Here is a 20,094-nt window from a genome sequence, read left to right as displayed (position 1 = left end):
TACTCGCAACTAAATGGAAAGCATTTTTGATTCAAGGAAACTTGCGCCCCAATTTACAGGGACCATGATGCAAGAAAGTAAAGGATTGGTCCGGTCGGAGCTGCATGTGTTGTTCCCCGGTCGAAAGAGATGTAGCATGGTATCTTCCTTTTCCCCTCACCCTTCCCCAGACTATGCCCCGAACCTCTCCGGATCATCAAGCATCAGGCTGTTTCCGGGAGCCATTGAGTCGGGATCCAGGAGGGTTAGATATTGGCTCGCCAAACGAGACAGTTCATAGCAGAGCATACTATTTTCACCACAAGGAGGCCCTTTTTGAAAGTGATGCAGTCGGAAATAGCCCACTATTCTCCATAGTCGTACATGATTTACAAAATCGGCCCAAACATAATTCCATCACTCTCCTTTATCCTTCCACGACGATCTCCTAGCAACCAGATATTCCCGACTCTGAATCGCCTTGCGAATCCCCCACAGCCCCCCCAGCGGCCACTTCCGCAACGCCCACGCGCCCCAGCCCCCTTCCTCCTCCGCCCGCCGCTGCGCCTCTTCGTCCACCCGCACCTTATGCCACATGCTCGGCAATCGCTCCGCATGGTACTTTTTCCGCAGCCCCTCATACCACTCTTTGTCGAACATTTCCCAGAACTCGCCCTCCGGGTAGTAGGTGTGCGCGTACAGCCACTTCATACCCCCTAGCTCTTTTAGTTTAGCTTCGAGCTCGCGATTTTTAGTAACGAAGGCAGCGGGATCAGGAGGCCCGAACCCCCACAAGCCGACGTTGAGAAGAGGCGCGAGGGTCTTCTTATCGGTTTCTGTGGCAGAGGTGTGCGGGTGCAGAGTTGGGAGGCGAGATTGACGCAAAGGGCAGAGCCAGAGGGGCCAGATGTTGAAGGAGGAGACGGTGTAGTCTATGAATTTCTCGACGGTGGGGTAGGGGATTGCGAGGTCCTGGACGACGTAATTCCTGGATTGGCCGGAGGCGTGCAGCGCTTTGTACAGCATGCGGGTGTGCAGGAAGTCGTCGAGGAACCAGCGCGTGAGCTTGTTGAATGGGAAGTTGAAGTAGGAGAAGGCGGAGCGCCCGACCCAGAAGCCGCCGCGGTCATAGCGAAAGAGGTATTCGGCGAGTGGTATATGCTCGGTGATGGGTGTAGTGGCAGAGAGGGTACGGTCGTGGACGTGGAGGTAGAACCAAGGATCGCTAGGGGCGCTGAAGTGCTGGATAGCAGATCCTGATGGGAGGGAGTCCGTCATACGGCCTGTAACGATGACGCCATGATCTTTAGAGAAGAGGATCCCGTCTACGTAATCGTGGGCTGGGTTGAGCGTTTCCTCTTTGACCTTTGCTACGGCTTCGGCAACTGAGCGGACGGGGTGGTATGTTGCTTCGACGTATTTCTTTGCTTGGACGAGCTGCAGCTCGAGCAGTGTCGTAATTCCTAGAGTCCCTACGGCTCCAGAGGCTCCATGGAAGAGGTCCGTGTTTTCTTTTTCAGATGCCGTTACGACCTCCCCGTTACCGAGGACGACTTCGATTGAATTGACGGTTTCATTGAAGTATCCGTATTTGAAAGAGCTGCTTTCGCCGCCTGTCCCTGCAAACCCTCCTCCTGCCGTGATACCGGGAAATTCCATCACAACCGGCGGAACAAGACCGTATTGCATGGTCGCCTCAACCAAGCGGTCCATAGGCACATTAGGCTCAACAAGCGCCATTTTAGTCTTCGTGTCGACGCGCAGGACGCGTGAGAGTGCGCTGATGTCAACTGTGTTCTGGCGGCCCCCGGGTCGCGTGCTGTTGGTGGAGCCATGAAAAATCCGAAACGGCTCCCGCCGCTTGAAGTATTGAGAGACGCTGGAGGTAATTTGACAAACTACATCCTTATGGTGCTTCATGGGTGGGAGTTATTGACAGTTGAACAATGTGTGAAGAGGTAGAAATTTCTGACAAAGCGGATCTAGAGTAGCGCTCTTTTACCAATATTCTAGTGACAGATAAGAACGAGTGAGTCTATAACAAAAAGGAAAAGAATATTCTAGATGGGAACGTGATGTACGCTATTAATGAGCATCTCGTTGAGGGAGTCGTGACGTGAAAGACCGGCTAACTTTTGCCTGAGCACCAAGCGAGGCATTGTATACTATAGTTCAATAAGTGGTACTCGGGCATCTCAATCTCGCTTTAGGAGTATTACAATCTTTAGCAACCCGCTTTCCTGAGAGTATTTACATTCATTACTATGAGAGGATATTTCTTACAATTCTTTGACACCGCTTGTGGTGTTCGAACATACTAATAAAAATTGGGTACACGCCCAGTCTATGTACATCTTTCTATTGTCGCCGAAGGTAACCCAGCAAAGGGTTCAGGTCTGTTGAAACCATAGATTGTAATCTTCTTTACATTTCTGACAGTTTCCTGAAGCACTTCAAGCGTTATAGTAGTACTACAAATTATTATCGAGCACTTTGTCTAGACTCACGTGGCACAAGATATATACACCATACTCAAGATTTCTTATCTAGCTCGGAAGTCTACATTCACTGCCTATAATTTCGCCTTGACCGTCTTACCGCTTGTCTCCTCTTCTGCCCTCGCCTTCAATACCCTTCTTAAGATCTTGCCACTGACACTTTTTGGAATTTCCTCCACAAACCGCACACCACCCCTCAGCCGCTTATGGCCCGCCACCTTTGTAGCCAGCCACTCAGCAATCTCATTAGAATGCTTTTCACCAACTGGCTCTGTCGCCTTTGAGGCGACAACATACGCTCTCGGCACCTCCGTCGCCCGCCCCTCGTCATATATTCCAATCACCGCTACGTCGTCGACCAAGGGGTGCCCCACAAGTAAGCCCTCAAGCTCTGCAGGCGGCACTTGGAACCCTTTGTACTTGATAAGCTCTTTCACGCGGTCCGTGATGTAGAAATTGCCATTCTCGTCCTGGTATCCGACGTCGCCAGTCTTGAAGTAGCCATCCGGAGTTAACGAGTCTGCCGTCCGCTCGGGATTGTTGAGGTAGCCCTTGAAGATGTTCGGCCCCTTCACCCAGAGCTCGCCTGTCTGGCCCGCTGGAAGCTCTTCGCCCGCTTCAGAGACATACTTAGCGGTCAAGTTCGGCAGAAGACGACCAACACTACCAATGGTCTTGTCCCAATCACTCCAGGGCTGCATGTGAGTGGTTGGGCTTGTCTCGCTGAGCCCGTAACCTTGCTTGACCTTGAGGTTAAGGCGGGAGTGCAGCGTCTCTACGAGGTCTTTGGTCAAGGGTGCGGCGCCCGAGTTGAGCATGCGTATGCTGCTGAGGTCGTACTTGGAGACGTCGGGGTGCTTGGCGAGAAGGAGGACGACCGGGGGCACTACGTAGGCGAACGTGACGCGGTAGGTTTGTATGATGTCGCAGAAGGCATCCAGGGAGAACTTGGGGAGAACATAGAGGGCCAGGCCAGCGCGAAGAGAGTGGTGTATTAGACACGTGAGGCCTGCGGGTTCGTGTTAGTATAAACATGCACTTGAACAATAATACTGAGAGTCCGAACCATATATGTGGAAGAAGGGCAGAAAGGCTATGATTCGATCCCCGCTCTTATCTGGTCCGTTGTCCCACTTCAACAGATTCGCCTCCCCGCTCATGCCTTGCAACACGTTCGCAACGATATTCCGATGGGTCAGCATCACGCCCTTTGGATGTCCCGTCGTGCCAGAGCTGTATACCAAAAAGGCCAGGTCCTCGGCTGGGTCTAGTTTCGTGCGTCGATATCGCGAGGTGCCGGACGTGTTCCTGATGCTTGAGAAATGCTTCACGCGCGCCTCTTTGTCTCTCTCGTCGCCCATGACTATGATGCGGTCATGAGGAATCCCAGCAATTGACGCGGCCTTCTTCGCCGTAGCTATCAGGGCAAGCTGAGTTACCAGCGCCTTCGCGCCTGAGTCCTTGAGTTGGAATGCCAGCTCTTCTGCGGTGTATCCCGGATTCGCCGGGGATAGGATCCCACCAGCCCAGTGGCACCCCCATGTTATAGCGGGAGTGTCGATACAATTCGGAGTGAAGAGTGCTAAATGGTCATTAGCAGGTGTTTCAACCACGACTGTATTTGTAATGTATGGACCTAGCACGTCGCCTTTCTGCCAGTCCCACAACGCTTTGAGGCCCTTGCCAAAATCGATGGCAGTGCTCTTGACATCAGCGAAAGTGTAGGTGCGAGAGGTGAAAGGGTCGATGTAAATGGCTAGTTGGGATTAGTTATGTTACTAGCTTTGAGTACAGGGAGTAGTGTGACTCTGGGGAAACATGTGAGAAAAAGCTTGCCTTTGTCGTCCGGATACGGCTTGTCGTTGCGCTCGAATAAGAATGCCCAAATGTCGACGTCAGGAATCTCGATCGGCGGATATAAAGATTCGGTAGGCATTGTGACTGTAAGTATTCACTCTAATAGACGCTTTACAACTTGGAAGATTTTGTTGGAGAGAAAAAGGCGGAAAGCGCGGAAAGTCAGCATCCTTCATCTTTCACGGAGGTCCGCCCAAGGGCCCCTCGTCAGAGGCGTACTCCAGAACATCAGGGCGGCAAGCTGCCCGGTTCGAAACGGCTTTGGTGAAGAAAGATGGCTGCGTTGCGGGGAAAAACACCGAGGCTTTTGCCTTTTGAGGTCTAGTACTTCGTATATGATAAGTGGGAGACGGGATGGGGGACAGAGTGGGTTGAAGTACGACTAGAGGGCACGATGAGGCTAACCATAGGTTTCTTTCCAGGTTATGTGAGCACTGCTGCATTAGAAAGGATATAAACAAATTGGGGGGCTGGGAGGCTTTTATTGCACTCGGCGTTCCCTAGAGCTAGGCTGACGTCTCGTCACTGACCAACCGTCGCCGAATTTCACCTCGAATAGCCCGAGGTACTGACCAGCTTCAAGCCCCCAAGACGGCATATACATACCTTTGTATCACCACAGCTCCTTATCCATGTAGTCTTGTCCCCAGTTCTCGAGGGCGTCGAATTGCCCTTGGTAGATATCAACCACTCAAATCCGTGCCACAATGCCTTCCTGGGCAGAAGCAACCGCCATCACACCCGTCGACTCACACACCTATTCTGCATTCCTCCACTCAGACTGGTGCATTGGGAAAGGTACATCGCGTCGCCAATTCGTTCTCTCAATTGGCTAAACTCCACACAGTGCCCCATGGCGGCTTTGTAACCGGCTGTTTCCTTCGCGTCGTCGAAACCCACTTCTGTAGCACCCTCGCCGCCCAGACACAACCCCATACCATCACTCTGCATCTAGAGTTCCTACGCCGCACAGAGGCTGGTCCAGCGACATTCAAGGTCAAAGATGTGAAACTAGGCCGACAGACCTCCGTGGTTCATGTTACCATGTCGCAGGACGGACGCGACGAAGTCGTAGGATATATCACCAATTCTAACATTCACACCGAAGAGGGCCTATCCTTTGACACCAGGTACACCCTCCACCCACCCTCGGCCCCCGTAAACGTACATAAGCTCCGAGATGGAAAGGATGATAATTGGGTATATGGACCCGTACCACATTCTGAGTTCCGCAAAGCGAGCACGAAGGTCAAATGGTTCTTCCCAAAAGCCGGTCATGCACACAGTTCCGTGGATGAATGGTTGTGCTTTTCAGATGGTGGCCGATTTACCAACTCAAGTATTGGATATGTGTCCGACTGCTTTCCACAAATCATCGAGTCCTTCGTGGGCAAGGATCAAGGCGGCACACACTGGTACCCGACGCTGCTTTTGAATTTGGACATAAAGAAGGCGCTCCCTGAGGAAGGTGTCGAGTGGTTGTTCGCCCGGGTACGTGCGAAACAAATCAAGAATGGCAGATTCGATCTAGAGGTCATTATTATGGATGACTCCGGGGATGTCGTGGCTTTGAGGTATTTACCATTCCATTATCATAGCAAGTACGGCCATACTAACAGAACTCAGCCACCATGTGTGTCTCGTATTGAGTGCTTCGAGAAATTTAGCTAAGAGGAGCACAGCAAGCCATGGCAAGCTATAGACGAGAGGCGATCTATTCAATATACCCACAGTAAATATAGATTTACACAAACTCATTTTGTATCTTCACTTCTCTCAACACGTTCGATCTCATGATGTCAAAAATGTGTTCTTTACTGACTTGCACCGCCTTGGGTATCTAAATTATCCATTAAAGTACTTCGCTCAGACAGCCGCCCTTATGTGAAACCTCAAAAGCAAGGTTTGCCCTGCTCCAAGCAAGCCTTTCCTGACGCCAATCAAAAAAATGTTCAAATTAATTACCCATCAGCCGAAATCTTTGCAGACGGTTTCCTCCCGTATACGAAAACCCTACGAACGTTAGTATAATCTCCGGCTTCATTAGTTGTAGCCGTCAGGAAGACTAGTGAGACATCGAGGAAGCGCAACTCACACTTCATTATAGGCATGCACCCCTTTCTGCCTCAACATGAGTCTCATCTCAGCCAACATCATCTGGACCTTCTCGGGCTTCCACCCCAGCACATTTGTGCAGAGAGACCAGCACCACCCCTCCATACCTTGCTCAAAATTCAACCGATTCCAAGTTCCAATTTCCTTGAGTCGCTCATTCTTGCACCATCCTCCTATGGGCCACTTGAAGCGGCGCTCGGTGATATCGACAAATCCCGCACCTCTTAGATCTTGCTTCACTTCGTCACCCGATCTTATAATAAGTTTTCCCCATGCTTTGCCCCCGTCTATTGTCAACGAGTTCCACTGGTTATAAACAGAGTCAGGCAAGACAGTACCATCGTCAGATCTTATTCCATTGCCTTCGACGGACTCAATCCAGCCCCCGGGTTTAAGGTGTGCAAATGCCTCCGCGTATAAGGCAGGCCAATCAGCCACAGCACCATTCATAAGACGGATGTGGATAAAGTCGAAAGACTCTTTTGTATAGAGCCACTCTTCGCAGCAGTCGTCGATCTCGAATTGGAGGTTAGGAGGGACCATTGATGGCTGTATTGGAGAAAGATCTGTCCCGATAACCGAGGCGGAGGGAAAGCGATCTGCGAACTCTCTGCGTTGTATTAGTTGGATACTGGAAAGTGTAGAGATGCTGAAATGACTAACATTGCCCATATACCCGTCCCTGTTCCCAAGTCTAACACACGCTGATTCCTAGTCAGTTATAGAGCACTGTCTTGGGTTACCATTGTCCTTGCCTGAGGGTGCTTTCCAATTGGTGCTAGGAATAACTCGCCATCTAACGTCAAGTTAAATATATGATGCCTACCGTATCGCTCAGCATTTATCTTCTAGAGCCGCAGCCTGTATTTCCCGGTATCCCTACATTATATCCAGTTGATCCAACTGCTGTTCATCGTTCGGCCACCTATCTATGATGAGCAAAGGCTAATCAAGTTCGTCAAAGCTGTCTTGCCGTACAAGTATTCTCCTGCTCTGAATCCGTTGTAGCGTCGACCATTTCGGTACTGGTAATTGTATATTGACGATTTGAGAGAAGTGGTCTCGCTGTCGAAGCCAGTCAGACAATGACTACTCCATGGTTCCTTCGGAGCTACTTACGAGGCACCATCACCATCTCCATAGCTAGAGTCGGCGTCGGAATTACTGTCCTAAGAGCCGTGAGTGACTGAATCGACACTCCTAAAATACATCAAAGAGCTCGAAAGACCCAAACGCACCACGGTGGTGTCGTCACTAGCTAAAGTGACACCGTCGCCAATATTCGACATGTTCCCCACTGGGAGGGAGGTTTAAAGAAAGAAATCAAATCGCAGGTGATGTCTAACAGAAAGCCGGGGCATGAACGCTTAACATCCTAGATAGCAGGGGCATACGCGGCGCTTTAAACTTTCCCAGGATTGCGCGGGGTTCTTGAGCATTGAACTGATCATCCACAGTTGGAAATTGAGTTTGGGGCGGGACATGATGAAGTAGCGAAGACGACGTTGGGGTACAGGGATTTAGGGACCGCTTCCGGCTGGTCCTATCTGAGCCACCATTAATAGTTTTACAAAGTATGGATCAGCTCTGCAATGGATTGGTTCAACTGGGATCACGTGACTGAAATCCTTCTTCAATATTGTGTAGCGCCGACGCTAAGGGGTAGAGCCCGCAGGAACGTGGCAGTTGGTCATGAATCGTGGAGTTGCTCGGAGCGCTGCGGCACAGCTAGGACAACACCAGACGCCAAACGAGATCGACTTTCGTCGATGCTTGCAGTATTGTTTCTCTACTTACTTCATATATCGTAGGTCTTCTATAGGTGGCTTCAAAGAACACGAACATCTGCCTTCTTGCATTCGAAGTCATAGCACCGATTTTCAACCAGTCGATGAAGGATTCCGACCCATCCACCGGTAACTTTTCAGGGGGTCTAAAAAGATCTGCCATGGGTATTGATCGGTGATTGCTTCCAAATTTCTTCACCGTCATACAAGGGTATGTGAGCCCGGTTGAACTCCTTTCTGACTGGCAGCATCACTCGTACTTCGGCGAGCAGAAACAAGCCAAGATGGGCCTTGCAGATGGGCCTTGCAGATGCACCTCGGTGTGCAGGTCGAGGATGGGCATGCATGAAGAGAGACACCACTTAAGTTCTGTGCCTCACGCGCTATTGGTAGGATTAACAACCGAGGAGCAAATCCTTGTGACTGCGACGCAGATGATGCCGAGTATGTACGATACCGGGGACACCACACGCAGTTCCGAGAATAGCAACACCATGACAGCAGACCTCGAGATAGACCGATTTCCCCCCCATTTCACTTAGTTAGCGTTCGACAGTCTCGATAGGAATCTATTACCGCGTTTCAATGCCCGCTTTCACCGCCTTGTGGCATTGCCCTAGCCTGCTTATGGCGGTCAGCAGGGCTACTACGCTTGCGTATCTCCTCGTGGCAGGTTTCGAATCCTTCCAGAATATCGGCAACACCGCTATCTGGGTTTCCGGGTCCGCGGCTGGCGGCAGCGACAGATCTGTGGAAGGCGTATGTGGAGGCTGTCAGGGATGCGTCGTTCTGCCATGTGCTGGAAGATGCGATGAGCGATGGCTACAAACATGGGTATGCTAAAACCGGATATGTTCACTATGGATATGTGCGACGAAATCAATCATTCTGAGCGCTGAACTGACTCGTGTCTCCCAAGAAGGCGGCGTTGTCCGCGTGGGTCTGAATGAGGTCCGCTTGCGCGATGCAGAAGTCCGTAGACTGTCATATGTTCCTCGCTTCCTTACCGACGTTCTCCCAAGTCATCTGGAATCTACATTGATGTAAAGCACTTAGCTTCACTTGACCAACCCGCAAGCCTACCAGGATATCTACAACTACAAGAATAGGCGGGACAACGAATAGCGTCTCTGCCACAGCTTCCACGAAGATTGCTCCTCTTTTCGATTCATCACCTATTAGGGAACTAGGTGTTATGAATCGATCTTTCTCGCAGAGAGCGATTAAGCAGGCTAAGTGGCGGTTTGTTGATCAATTATGAACATCTTTACGTATCTCTGTTTCGGACATTCCATCGACGCTATCAACGGGGCCTTCGTCCCGCACTACTACGGCGAACACGTCCGCGCGAAGCTGGCGCCTATGTGTGCTTGAGCAACTCTTCAATCAGATATAAACCTTCGAACTTCATGAGCTGGGGCTCTGGGGCTCTTTGGAAGTTGTGTCTTCGCCTTCGACTTGCCAGGAGAGTCTTGCTTCGGAATCGAGTGTCAATTTCTGTATGTCTCATTCACCAGATGTCCATCTTAGATAGTGGCAGATGTGCTGGGTCTGGCTTTAGGTCACTATTCCATATGAGACACGGAGACTGTTCGAAAGTAAGATATATGAAAGTTGAGTAGATTGACCAGCGAATTATTTGACGACGCACGATTACGGTCCCAGGGCACTCATATCACAAGTCGTAGAACGAAAGATATTAAATATACTGTCTATTTTTTTTGGAGGGTTTTCCTATCTGACTAGTCTATCAAAAAGCTGAAACACTACATCCTTCGTGAATGAATTACAGTTGCTAGGAGAAAGTTGACACTGATCGTGTCCATAACAGTTGTCGGAGTTACATCGGCGCTTGACCATAACGAGATATTGGGGCATTACGTTCCGAGGTGAAGATTGATTATGCGAGAAGAAAAGGTTCCTGAAATCCGAGGTAAGATGCAAAACAGACGATTGAAACAAATGAGGTATGCTCGAGGTATCATACTCTGCGGTGCACACCCTTCGCACCCCCGAAACTTAGGATTGCATTAACTCGAGCGTGGGTCTCAAAACATTGTTCCGTCGCTGGCTTTCACAAAGGTGTCCGTGTCCCATTCGCGTTCTTGCTCAGTAATGAGCGGCATAACGTCAAGTGGATTCTTGAGGTGCCCAACACCATGAGATGATTCAAAGGGAATGGTGTTTTGGGATGACGGGAAGAGTTCCTTGAAGTACTCCTCGTAAGCAATGATCTTGAAGAACTTCGTGATCTTTAACTGTCGCATTCGCCAGGCAGCCGGTTGAGTGATCTCGCCGCGATAGCGTTTCTTCGCCTCTTCCCAAGAAAGATCTCCGCACCAGATGCACCGCTTAGGCTTCATATCGTGGTAACCAAACATATCAGTAATACGAGACTGTCTCTCAAAGAGGATAGGTTCGCAGTTGAAGCAGTGTAGGCCGTCCATACTGCTGGAGGTAAAGGCTTTTGAAAACGACTTGACTTTCCCCAAGTGTGGCATATGTCCGTAATATATCGCGTCAAACTTGTCTCGTCGCTCCTGAAAAGAGTCTTCAACACAATCGCAGTTGGAGCAGTAATCATAGTCCTGATCGTCGTCCTCATCGTCGTCCTCATCGTTATTGTGGCGGCGTTCCTGCTCCTCGAGTACATCCACCAGCTCCATCAGCCGCTCTGCGTCGGGCTCACACCAGTCGTAGTAGAGGGCAGTGTCATCCACAGGCCAGTCCTCAATGTTGTTATTTGCACGTGGTTTACCACAGACTTGACAGCCCTCTTGAGCGTGAAACGAACAGTTTTCCGGAGAGGAACACGATCGCGAAAAGGTGAGCGTCGCACCTGGCTTGGGATGATGTTTTTCGAAAACGGAATTGATCCGCTCAAGAACATACGGAGCATAGCCTGCATCATCATGTACGCGTAACTTGAGATGCTGAACGTTTTTTCGAGCAACAATGCTGAGAATTGCGGAGACGACGGGATGCTGTGGGCTATAGAACATGATGTCTATAGGGCATACGGCTTCGTAGTATCGATCTGAGGCTGCGCAAATTACGAGATGATGTAAGTTCGGCGCTCGTCGTCCCAGAGCCCGGAGGAAATGTCCCACGCGAGAGGATGCAGTAGCGTCCGCGTCGGTGACTCGAAAGTAGACACCGATATCCTTGAGAAAAGGCATGTATTTACGGCTGATTGGGAAACGCTCGAACCATCCGGAGGAGCCACCGAACCCGGTGCAAAAGATCATCCGGTTTCGGGAGTACAAGATGCTCACGGCTTCATAGTAGTATCGGCGGCAAGTTGACAGGATTCCGGTAGACAAGATCATCTTGGACTTTGGCTCGTACTCTGCCTTTCGCAACCTACCGAACGATTCAACGCCTCTGAATATCGGTATAGGGGCAATGAGAAGGTCTTTGTAGATCATTAATCGTATCTCCACTGGCAGTCTCCCAAATTGGTCTTCGCCCGTCGTAGCGCAGAGTCTCCCCATTCCGGTGTCTAAGATGGGAGCTCGAGGATTCAGAAACCGGAGCTGAGACTCCATGGCTGAGATTCGTGCATCATTGTATTCCATGTGAGATTGAAGGGCCGAGATCTTGGAAGCGAAGGATGATAGCTGAGAATCCTGGGAGGCGAGCCGAGATTCCCAAGACGCAACGAGGGAATTAAGGGAGGAAAGTCGAGCATCACGCAATGCAAACTCAGAACCGAGGGAGGTAGACGAAGCCCGAGCATCAGTCATCGTATTGGCTGAAATGGTGGAGCCGAGGACTGAGGAATGAGTTTTGGCGCGACGCCGTGAAGATGCCGCCCTGGAGCTTCGAGCTGGCGAAGCCATCGCCGCGGGAGACGTAACGTACGGCTTTACCCAGGTCAGCAACTGTTGTCCAAGAGCAAGTGAGAATGGAATGGGTGCCAGGTGAGGGCTCATTGATGCAGTTGATCGTCATAGGTCGAAACCATCGTACAGTTTCCACGCATAGAGTAATCATCGCCCGTCGGGCATCGTGTCAGGTATGAGATGGAAGCTGGTCTCACCTTGGGATTGGTCAATGAAACCGAGTACGTCCTCACTCCTTGGGGCGGGGGAGAAGCTGGCGGGACAGCGACGAAGGGGATGGAGGTGGAAGAAAAGATGGATGGCGGGACTGTTGAGGAGATGATGGAAGCCTAGACGAAAAGCGCAGGAATGACGAAGGGGAAACAGCAACTCGACCAACGCGTCTTCGCATGCTGGTACTCACGCCCCATCTCATTACTATAGAGTAAGATAGAACAGGTCTTGATGAAGTACTCTGTCACCTTCAAGTAAGCCATTTGAGCTCTGTTTAGCCCTGTGTTATGGTGCTTGCGCGCAAAGTTTTTAAACATACCCAACTACGTTCCAAATAATCTAAAATGCTCCGAAATCTACCTAAAAATGCTCTTCCTTCAAGTGCTCTTACTGCTCTTTGGGGATTACCGCGCGTCAAGGTCAATCTTGCCATCTGTCTCCGAGTCTGAGCTTCGCAGGACTCTCTCGGCCAAGTCTCCGAGCTTCATCCAGTAGGCTACTCTTTTCGTCAGAAATACTGTTCCGCACCGGTCACACAACGCACTGGTCAGCAAGGTAAGTATTGGTAATATTTGGGTAGCCTCTCTTTTAGCTGCGATAGCTTGCTGTAAGCCCGACGTCCTGAATAGAAGGGTATGCGCCTCAGAGATCCTGCAATACATGGCAGCACAGTGTAGCGGAGTACCTTTGTGAGATAGATGCGGGAAACCCCCAGTGCGTTGACATCAACGGCAAGACACATGAAATATGTCACCAAGGGATTACGCCCTCCATATGAGCCGCTTCAACCTACGGCTCGGTGAAGCCCGCAGCTGTTCTGTGCTTTGGCTCCATAGTCTATGAGCATTTTGACGATTTCAAGTGCATACGGTAGATCATAAAACATCATTACTACCTCTAATGATGCGCCTGGAACCTGATAGCAGATAGAATTACTATACGGGCGTAACATTTAGGCCCGAGATTAGGATTCGCCCCGTGGATAAGTCTCCAGCTGATGAAGAACGTTTCGTTTCGAGGTATTGTGTGACTGTACGATGATTAACAGTGAACGGATATCATTACAGTAGATTTCAAACGAGAGAAGAAATGATACATAACAAGATGGTTTCACCAGATGTGTGAGCATAGGTTGGTTTGCATCCCGTCCATGATCTAACAACGCCTCAAATCCCTGCTTGGATCGAGTGCCAAGTTGGGTAGAATTGGTCGATGATCGTTCCGTGATGGAGTAAATAGCTGGCAACTTCTATCTTCTCCGCTTTGAACGCAACCTGCTAGTCGTCCGTGGAAGTTCTGGCATTGCGATCGTGCTCGCTTGTTAGTAACATCACTGTAAGAATAACTATTCTCCGGCATGCCTCGATGTATGTACGTGGCTCGTCTGAGACAGGACCACGAGGCTATTTTTAACATTCACTCAAAATCCTGAGGCGAAGTGAAAGTTTCCATACCTGTTAATGTGATAGAGAAAGGTTATATGAAGTTTAGAAGTCAATAATTAGAGAATCGTATCTATTTGTAGTTCATCGAAGCGCGCTCGTAGTCATTGGGGAGCGACCATAATGGAAGCCTGGGAGAAGAATGCATTATTGCGGCGAGGGAGAGTAATTAACTTGGACACGTTACGTCGTCGGCAATATGGAAGACTAACGACACAACTAGAGCCGGAGACCTGGTTTCTGGGTCAAAAGCCTGAGGGATTTGACGAACGTTCTTAGTAAGTTAGTAAAAAAGAGGGAGGCGGAAAGGAGGCGCCAACGATCGAGGAGCTAGATCGCTGCGCACGTGATCAAATATATCTTGGCATATTATACTTTATTGAGAAACATACCTATGAACTCAATTCTAGAACCTTGCTTTTCATACCAAGTTGAAGAGTTCTTTTCATGAATTTCTATATTATCAACATATACTTCGAGATGTGGCTGTTGAAACTCTTTATCGCGCGGGACCCGCATCTTCAACCGTCTTCAACCGCCACTTATAAGCCCGCCACCACTATTCAAGCCCACGACCACCACTTCCCCCACTTTCGCAAAGAAAACGCACCCGAAATCACTATTCCCTGTAGACTCTCTCCCATTGGGACATATCTGTCAGACTTCTGGACCTCCCGTGAGATCCGGAGCACCAACGCTGCGGCTCGCGGAGCTCCCCGGTCACCGCCACCTACTACTTCTCCACACTCGCAAACAAACATATTGCCTTCAGATGGGACTGCCGAGGATACGTCTACACACGCTGCGGGACTGTGGATAGAGGGAGCACACATGAGAGGGACACTTTGATGGATTGGAGCATTGTCATTGGAAAAGAACATGAACATGGAGGAACAGGCTGACGGCACATACAATGCGTTTATCGAGGCTATGCGACAACGGGAATATCCCATGCTCAAAGGTCAGCATTCACCACTTGGTTAGCTTGCCCGGGCTTTCAGTAACACGACAACAGATACTACATATCTCGATCATGCCGGAACTACACTATACGCAAAGTCCTTAATCGAGCGGTTTTCGGCGGACATGATCTCGAACCTATACGGCAACCCACACTCAGGTTCCGCTTCCTCCCAATTATCCACGAGACGTATCGAAGATATAAGATTGCGACTCCTCAGTTTCTTCAAAGCGGATCCGGCTGAGTTTGATGTTGTTTTTGTTGCTAATGCGACTGCTGGCATCAAGCTCGTTCTAGAGGCTTTCAGGGACCAGGAGCATGGATTTTGGTACGGATGTCACAGGGACTCTCATACGAGTCTGGTTGGCCTACGAGAAGCTGCAAACCAGCACAGATGCTTTGCCTCGGACATCGAAGTGGAGCAGTGGTTGTCGAACGAGACAACAATTTCGCAAGACATTGGATTGTTTGCGTACCCAGCTCAGTCTAACATGAACGGCCGCCGCCTCCCATTGAATTGGTCTCACCGGGTCCGGACAAACATCAAGCAGGATAATCATCGGGTCTACACTCTACTGGATGCCGCTGCTCTTGTATCAACGTCGCCTTTGGATCTGAGTGACGGTAATACCGCTCCCGATTTCACCGTCTTGAGTTTGTACAAGATATTTGGTTTCCCAGATCTTGGAGCTTTGATTGTTCGTAAAGCGTCCGAACACGTTTTCAACAAACGACGCTACTTTGGCGGTGGAACTGTCGACATGGTAGTTTCTATGAAGGAACAATGGCACGCGAAGAAATCCGAAACCTTACACGACCGTCTCGAGGATGGAACTCTGCCGATTCACAGCATCATGGCGCTTGACTCTGCGTTGAGCGTGCACCATGAGCTCTTTGGAAGCCTAGAGCAAACCTCGAGGCATACAGCGTTCCTAGCGAAGAGGCTGTATGATGGGTTGGCTAAATTGAGGCATGGGAATGGTCTGACGGTTTGTGAGATCTACAAAGATCCATCGGCAACCTACGGCGATGTGAAGACACAAGGGCCCACCGTGGCTTTCAATATACGAAATAGCTCTGGCGGCTGGGTGAGCAATGGCGAGGTCGAAAAGCTATCAACGGTGAAGAATCTTCAGATCAGGACGGGTGGACTCTGCAACCCAGGAGGGATTGCCTCGTCCCTCGGACTAGCCCCTTGGGAGATGAAGGAGAACTTTTCAGCTGGTCAACGGTGTGGAAATGATGACAACGACATCATGAGATCTAAACCGACAGGTATGATTCGTGTCAGCCTCGGAGCTATGAGCACAGTCGGCGATGTGAATGCTTTTGTCGACTTTGTCCGCGAGTTCTTCGTGCAGCCGGAGTCACAATTGCCTTCATACTCGCCAGTGATGTCTCTAGACGGAAAGCCACCAACATCGAGCCCATTTCACGTGGAGAGCTTGACTATCTACCCGGTCAAGAGCTGCGCGGGATGGAGAGTACCAGCCGGAAAAGCGTGGGAAGTGCGCCGAGAGGGCCTGGCCTGGGACCGTGAGTGGTGCTTGGTGCACCAAGGCACAAGTGTCGCACTGAGCCAGAAGCGCTACCCCAAGATGGCTCTGATTCGACCGAGTCTCGACCTGGACGAGGGCCTGCTTCGTATACGATTCGCCGGCGCCTCTCAATCACCAACATTACCTTCAGAAGTCACCGTGCCGCTTTCAGGTAACCCTGCCTTCTTCTCCAACGGGTCGCTGTTCGAACAAAAACCAACTAGAGTTTGTGGAGACTCTATCTCTGCAAAGACGTACAAGTCAAAAGAACTCTCGAGCTTCTTTAGCCAGGCGCTAGGGGTGGCTTGTCATCTTGCTCGTTTCCCGGCTGCCGGGAGCGGGATGGATTCGACATCGTCATTGAGGCACGCCAAAGCCCACCTCCAGCGACATCACGTACCCCCCAGAATGCAAGTTCCCGGCGCCTTTCCAGATGAGGTGCCTGCCCCAGATGCAGTGGGCGCCAGGAAGCCAATACTGCTGTCGAATGAGAGCCCGATCTTGACCATTTCCAGGTCCAGCCTCAACCGGCTCAACGAGCTAATCAAAGCAGAGGGCGGCAAGGCGGCGCAAGTAGAGGTGTTTCGTGCTAATATCGTTGTGGCCGAGGACCTGGCATCCGCTCCCGGATCGGAGCAGCCCTATGCAGAAGATCATTGGCGATGCATGCAGATTGGCAGACAATACTTCCAGATGCTGGGGTCGTGCCGCAGGTGTCAGATGGTCTGCGTGGACCAGCACACGGCAGAGAAGAATGAAGAGCCGTTCGTGACGCTGTCCAAGACGCGTCGGTTCGACGGCAAAGTGTTCTTCGGGCAGCACACCTGCCACCTGGCGCTTGGGGATGCTTCTTCCCCGGCGGCCCAGAATCCGACGATATCAGTGGGCGACGCTGTCCGTCCGTATGGGGACGAAGACATGAACGAAGACGAGGTTCTTCGAGCCGCAGTCAATTGCTAATAGCGTCTATGCATTTCAGTTTCATGTCTTGGTGTGTTCTACGTAGCGACGGCTATATTTGGCGTCTTCTATTCAGCATTCTGGTGCTTGACGCTACTCCAAAAGTCTCCGGGTGGCTTCGATGACGGGCAGCGAGTGGTGGTTTGAGAGGTCTTTGAAGCGGCTGTGGGGATATTTTGGGCTAAGGGCATGAGGCCAGTGAGCGTGTTGGGTAGATGAGGCACTGAGACGTCTTGTCCGGATGCGGCTTCACGGGTACAGAGTGGACGGGAGGTGGTGGCGGTAAGCGCTGGTATTTCGGGTATGGCGAAGCATTCTGGCACTCCGTTTTGGGCCAGTGGAGGGCCGTCTCTTGGTCGTCCTGCCACAGCGACACTGGCATGGCCAAGCGCTAGTGTGGTGAGGCGCGCGCCCTCGTCGACGAACCACAGAATGGTGGCTACGACGTCCAACAGCAGCGGTCTTGGGGGAAAGGCTCCCTCAAAACCGTCTTGAGATGGAAGCGCGCGCTGGAGCGGGCTGGCCATGCTGGCTATGCTGGATGTACTAGAGCGGTTGCATAGGCCCGAGTCGACATAAAGAGGCGGCGTGCCGATGCAGAAGGGTTCACGAGATATCTGTTATCAATCTGCACCATCAATCAAGCCTCGTTCAGCTCGCGCTCTCTGGCAGGGCCACCACATCGCACCGCGTCCCCCGTCTCACGCAAACCAAACGAGCCTCTGTCTCAAGTCAGTCAGCGCTCGGCATCCCCGTCGCAGAAGTCAATCGCCTCTCGCGGCCACGTTGCTCTCCGCGGTTTGATCTCGCGGCCGCCGCTTGGCCGTGTTTCCATCGCCGCCTCCCGCTCGCTCAGACGGCTGCCAGGCTCTCACGGCCAACCAGGCCAGCGTTTCGAAGCAGCGCTCGAAGCCGGTCGCGGGCAGCTGCAAGGGCGCCAGTCGAATCACACGGCCGTTTCGATCGCCTGCCTCATCTCAGCAGCAGGCCGGCGGTCGCTGGGCTCGCAGCCAACCACGCGCCCAGCCAGCGCCCGTCCAGTGGCGGCCCGTGGTCGTTGAAGCGCTGCAGGGAGTGCACTGTCGCGCCGGGCTGCGACTGGCCGGCTCGCGAGACAGGTCGGCGGCTGTTTGGGGCGCGCACGGGGCAGGCCTTGACGCTCTGCTGGCGTGGTGTTGCACCTGCAGCAGCCTCTCTCGAAGCGCCCGCCTCAAAAATAGACTCCTCTCCAAACCGCAGCCGGCCACGCACCGCGCGTGCCAGGCCCGCCCTCGACGCCAAATAACAACACGCCGCCGCCCTTCGCTCCCAGGTACCGCCGTCGTCCGCCCTCTCCTCCACCGCGGTGCAAAAGGCTCGTCCCCAGAGACCCCAGAGACCTCACCTTCGTTGCCAGCTACCCCCCCAGAGTCATTCGTTTGAGCTCCCACCATGGCCACCACTACCTCTGCGAAGCCCGCTCTCTCTGCTCTCAAGACGCCTCTCTCTGCCACCTACCCGTCCGAAGTGCGAAGCCCCATGGTCGCAACCCCCACCGCCATCAAGCGCGAGGATGGCCAGCAGACTCCCATCACCCCCCCGGCCGCCTATCTCGACTTCCTCAAGACGCTGTCGCCCGCCCTCATGAGCCCTCTGCCCACCGGCTCCAGCTCCAGGTTCACTTTTGGGGACCGTCCGAGCCTGCCCGAGACACGTCCCAGGTCCACGTCTTCAATCACATCACTGGCCTCCACTGCGTCTATTACTTCTTCGTTGACATCTACCTCTGGATCTTTTCCCTTGGACCGGCCCTCGCCAACCTCGTCAGTCTCGTCACGATCCAGCAGCTGCTCCAACTGCGGCCCCGCCTCTCCTCCAGCCTCAACGTCCCCCGCACCGGTCAAGACGGAGAAGGCCGACATGAACATTGTCATACCCCCACCATCACCCTTTGTACGGCCCATGTCTGCTCGCACTCCGCGCCTCTTCATTCCGCAATCGCCCTACTCCGCAGGAATTGTCGCACAATCGCCAATGAGCGCCCACTCAGTGCGCTCGCCGTATTCGGCCACCATGTCGCCCCGAACGTGGGACCTCGAGAAGAAGGGCAACACCACCTCGCGCCGAGTCAGCGTGCGCGAAGTTGTCACAAGAACCGTCACTTACGGCCGCACTCCAGTCGAAATGACTGCGCCTGCGTTCCCGCCCCTGGATCCAGCGCCTAAGGGAAAGAGGAGGAGGATCGAATAATTGGTGGCGGCCATCGGGGTGTCCAGCATTGCAGCAGCCGCTGTCGATTACGGCGTGTAAATGTGATGTTGTGGTGCTGCGCCGCTGGCTTGCATACTCCCGGCGCGTGTGCGTTGTTTACGCAGCACTCGCCGCTTCGGAGTTTATCCTCCTTTCGACCTATCTATCTACCTACCTGACCCTAAACCTTCTGATATTCACGACCATCAACTTACCTTCCATCTACAAGACCTAAGACACCACATTAAGAAAATCTACGACTTGCGTAATTACAAAAAACGACGAACCAAAGCGCTCACGTCCTGGTGACTGAGCACCCCTCGCTGTCACCAAAGCCGATCCACGAATATCTGGCTCCTTTTCTAAACCATCCCATCACATACCACGTGTCTCCAATCTCATTCCAATCTACATACCCATATCACCGCATCGTTCATCCACGAAAGCGTTAGACAGGGCGGCCCTGTCTGTCCTCCCTCACCCTCAATTTTCCTTTTGTCCACCTAGTTTAGTAGAAAGAAGGGACGGCTACGCTACGATGGGAATCACGTATGCTTGCTTTTGCCGCTGCTGTTATCTAAAGCCCCCCCTTTTGACGAATTAACTCGTTTGCTGTTATGGGAGGAAAATCTACTGTGTTTTTGGAAACTATTACTTCATGTCTTGCGCA

General features: G+C 51.8%; 8 protein-coding genes across 8 annotated transcripts; 3 read left to right on the top strand and 5 right to left on the bottom strand.

Annotated features, from left to right (window-relative positions):
• Positions 1-101: 101 nt before the first annotated feature.
• Positions 102-2,070, bottom strand: BDZ99DRAFT_462925 (FAD-binding protein). The gene has a single exon (XM_033719959.1). The coding sequence runs from the start codon at positions 1,897-1,899 to the stop codon at positions 397-399; it is 1,503 nt and encodes a 500-aa protein (XP_033577308.1). The 5' UTR covers positions 1,900-2,070; the 3' UTR covers positions 102-396.
• Positions 2,071-2,500: 430 nt separating this feature from the next.
• On the bottom strand, positions 2,501-4,672 carry BDZ99DRAFT_508794 (4-coumarate-CoA ligase-like protein). Its single transcript, XM_033724352.1, has 4 exons — positions 4,314-4,672; positions 4,114-4,233; positions 3,544-4,059; positions 2,501-3,486 (listed from the first exon to the last, which is right to left on the bottom strand). Exons 1-4 carry the CDS (start codon positions 4,411-4,413, stop codon positions 2,552-2,554), a joined length of 1,671 nt encoding a protein of 556 aa, XP_033577307.1. The 5' UTR covers positions 4,414-4,672; the 3' UTR covers positions 2,501-2,551.
• A 211-nt stretch (positions 4,673-4,883) lies between these two features.
• On the top strand, positions 4,884-6,194 carry BDZ99DRAFT_462923 (uncharacterized protein). The gene is made up of 3 exons (XM_033719958.1): positions 4,884-5,132; positions 5,182-5,908; positions 5,961-6,194. The coding sequence occupies exons 1-3, from the start codon at positions 5,042-5,044 to the stop codon at positions 6,034-6,036; spliced, it is 894 nt and encodes a 297-aa protein (XP_033577306.1). The 5' UTR covers positions 4,884-5,041; the 3' UTR covers positions 6,037-6,194.
• BDZ99DRAFT_309741 (SAM dependent methyltransferase) lies at positions 6,151-8,046 on the bottom strand. The gene is made up of 9 exons (XM_033714255.1): positions 7,688-8,046; positions 7,569-7,618; positions 7,428-7,514; positions 7,333-7,374; positions 7,205-7,271; positions 7,113-7,153; positions 6,788-7,059; positions 6,430-6,724; positions 6,151-6,347 (listed from the first exon to the last, which is right to left on the bottom strand). Exons 1-9 carry the CDS (start codon positions 7,736-7,738, stop codon positions 6,296-6,298), a joined length of 957 nt encoding a protein of 318 aa, XP_033577305.1. The 5' UTR covers positions 7,739-8,046; the 3' UTR covers positions 6,151-6,295.
• A 2,775-nt stretch (positions 8,047-10,821) lies between these two features.
• Positions 10,822-11,730, bottom strand: BDZ99DRAFT_387665 (uncharacterized protein; the record flags this gene model as incomplete). The annotated part of the gene is made up of 1 exon (XM_033715530.1): positions 10,822-11,730. A coding segment is annotated over one exon (909 nt), but the record flags the coding sequence as incomplete, so codon positions are not given.
• A 2,885-nt stretch (positions 11,731-14,615) lies between these two features.
• On the top strand, positions 14,616-17,195 carry BDZ99DRAFT_520411 (PLP-dependent transferase; the record flags this gene model as incomplete). Its single annotated transcript, XM_033725524.1, has 2 exons — positions 14,616-14,697; positions 14,752-17,195. 2 exons carry the CDS (start codon positions 14,616-14,618, stop codon positions 17,193-17,195), a joined length of 2,526 nt encoding a protein of 841 aa, XP_033577303.1.
• Positions 17,196-17,229: 34 nt separating this feature from the next.
• Positions 17,230-17,879, bottom strand: BDZ99DRAFT_309683 (uncharacterized protein). The gene has a single exon (XM_033714254.1). It carries the CDS (start codon positions 17,720-17,722, stop codon positions 17,264-17,266), a length of 459 nt encoding a protein of 152 aa, XP_033577302.1. The 5' UTR covers positions 17,723-17,879; the 3' UTR covers positions 17,230-17,263.
• Positions 17,880-18,489: 610 nt separating this feature from the next.
• On the top strand, positions 18,490-19,808 carry BDZ99DRAFT_309667 (uncharacterized protein). The gene has a single exon (XM_033714253.1). The coding sequence runs from the start codon at positions 18,627-18,629 to the stop codon at positions 19,422-19,424; it is 798 nt and encodes a 265-aa protein (XP_033577301.1). The 5' UTR covers positions 18,490-18,626; the 3' UTR covers positions 19,425-19,808.
• The last annotated feature ends 286 nt before the right edge of the window (positions 19,809-20,094 follow it).

The sequence above is a fragment of the Mytilinidion resinicola genome (genome assembly GCF_010093595.1).
Source record: "Mytilinidion resinicola strain CBS 304.34 unplaced genomic scaffold BDZ99scaffold_9, whole genome shotgun sequence".
In the NCBI taxonomy this organism is placed as follows: Eukaryota; Fungi; Ascomycota; class Dothideomycetes; order Mytilinidiales; family Mytilinidiaceae; genus Mytilinidion; species Mytilinidion resinicola.
The sequence above is the reverse complement of the archived record's forward strand: the minus strand, read 5'-3'. Positions and strand labels throughout refer to the sequence as shown.

Bases quoted from the DNA above. Each gene is read 5' to 3' on its own strand.
- BDZ99DRAFT_508794 (XM_033724352.1), bottom strand. From the start codon at position 4,413: ATGCCTACCGAATCTTTATATCCGCCGATCGAGATTCCTGACGTCGAC. The intron at 4,234-4,313 runs GCAAGCTTTTTC...AATCCCAACTAG, and splicing joins GCCGTATCCGGACGACAAAG to CCATTTACATCGACCCTTTC. The intron at 3,487-3,543 runs GTTCGGACTCTC...ACGAACCCGCAG, and splicing joins GCCCTTCTTCCACATATATG to GCCTCACGTGTCTAATACAC.
- BDZ99DRAFT_462923 (XM_033719958.1), top strand. From the start codon at position 5,042: ATGCCTTCCTGGGCAGAAGCAACCGCCATCACACCCGTCGACTCACAC. The intron at 5,133-5,181 runs GTACATCGCGTC...AACTCCACACAG, and splicing joins AGACTGGTGCATTGGGAAAG to TGCCCCATGGCGGCTTTGTA. The intron at 5,909-5,960 runs GTATTTACCATT...AACAGAACTCAG, and splicing joins GGGGATGTCGTGGCTTTGAG to CCACCATGTGTGTCTCGTAT.
- BDZ99DRAFT_309683 (XM_033714254.1), bottom strand. From the start codon at position 17,722: ATGGCCAGCCCGCTCCAGCGCGCGCTTCCATCTCAAGACGGTTTTGAG.
- BDZ99DRAFT_462925 (XM_033719959.1), bottom strand. From the start codon at position 1,899: ATGAAGCACCATAAGGATGTAGTTTGTCAAATTACCTCCAGCGTCTCT.
- BDZ99DRAFT_309741 (XM_033714255.1), bottom strand. From the start codon at position 7,738: ATGTCGAATATTGGCGACGGTGTCACTTTAGCTAGTGACGACACCACC. The intron at 7,619-7,687 runs GTGCGTTTGGGT...CACGGCTCTTAG, and splicing joins CTAGTGACGACACCACCGTG to GACAGTAATTCCGACGCCGA. The intron at 6,725-6,787 runs GTACTGTCTTGC...ACGGGGGCAAAG, and splicing joins TGGAATAAGATCTGACGATG to CATGGGGAAAACTTATTATA.
- BDZ99DRAFT_309667 (XM_033714253.1), top strand. From the start codon at position 18,627: ATGGCCACCACTACCTCTGCGAAGCCCGCTCTCTCTGCTCTCAAGACG.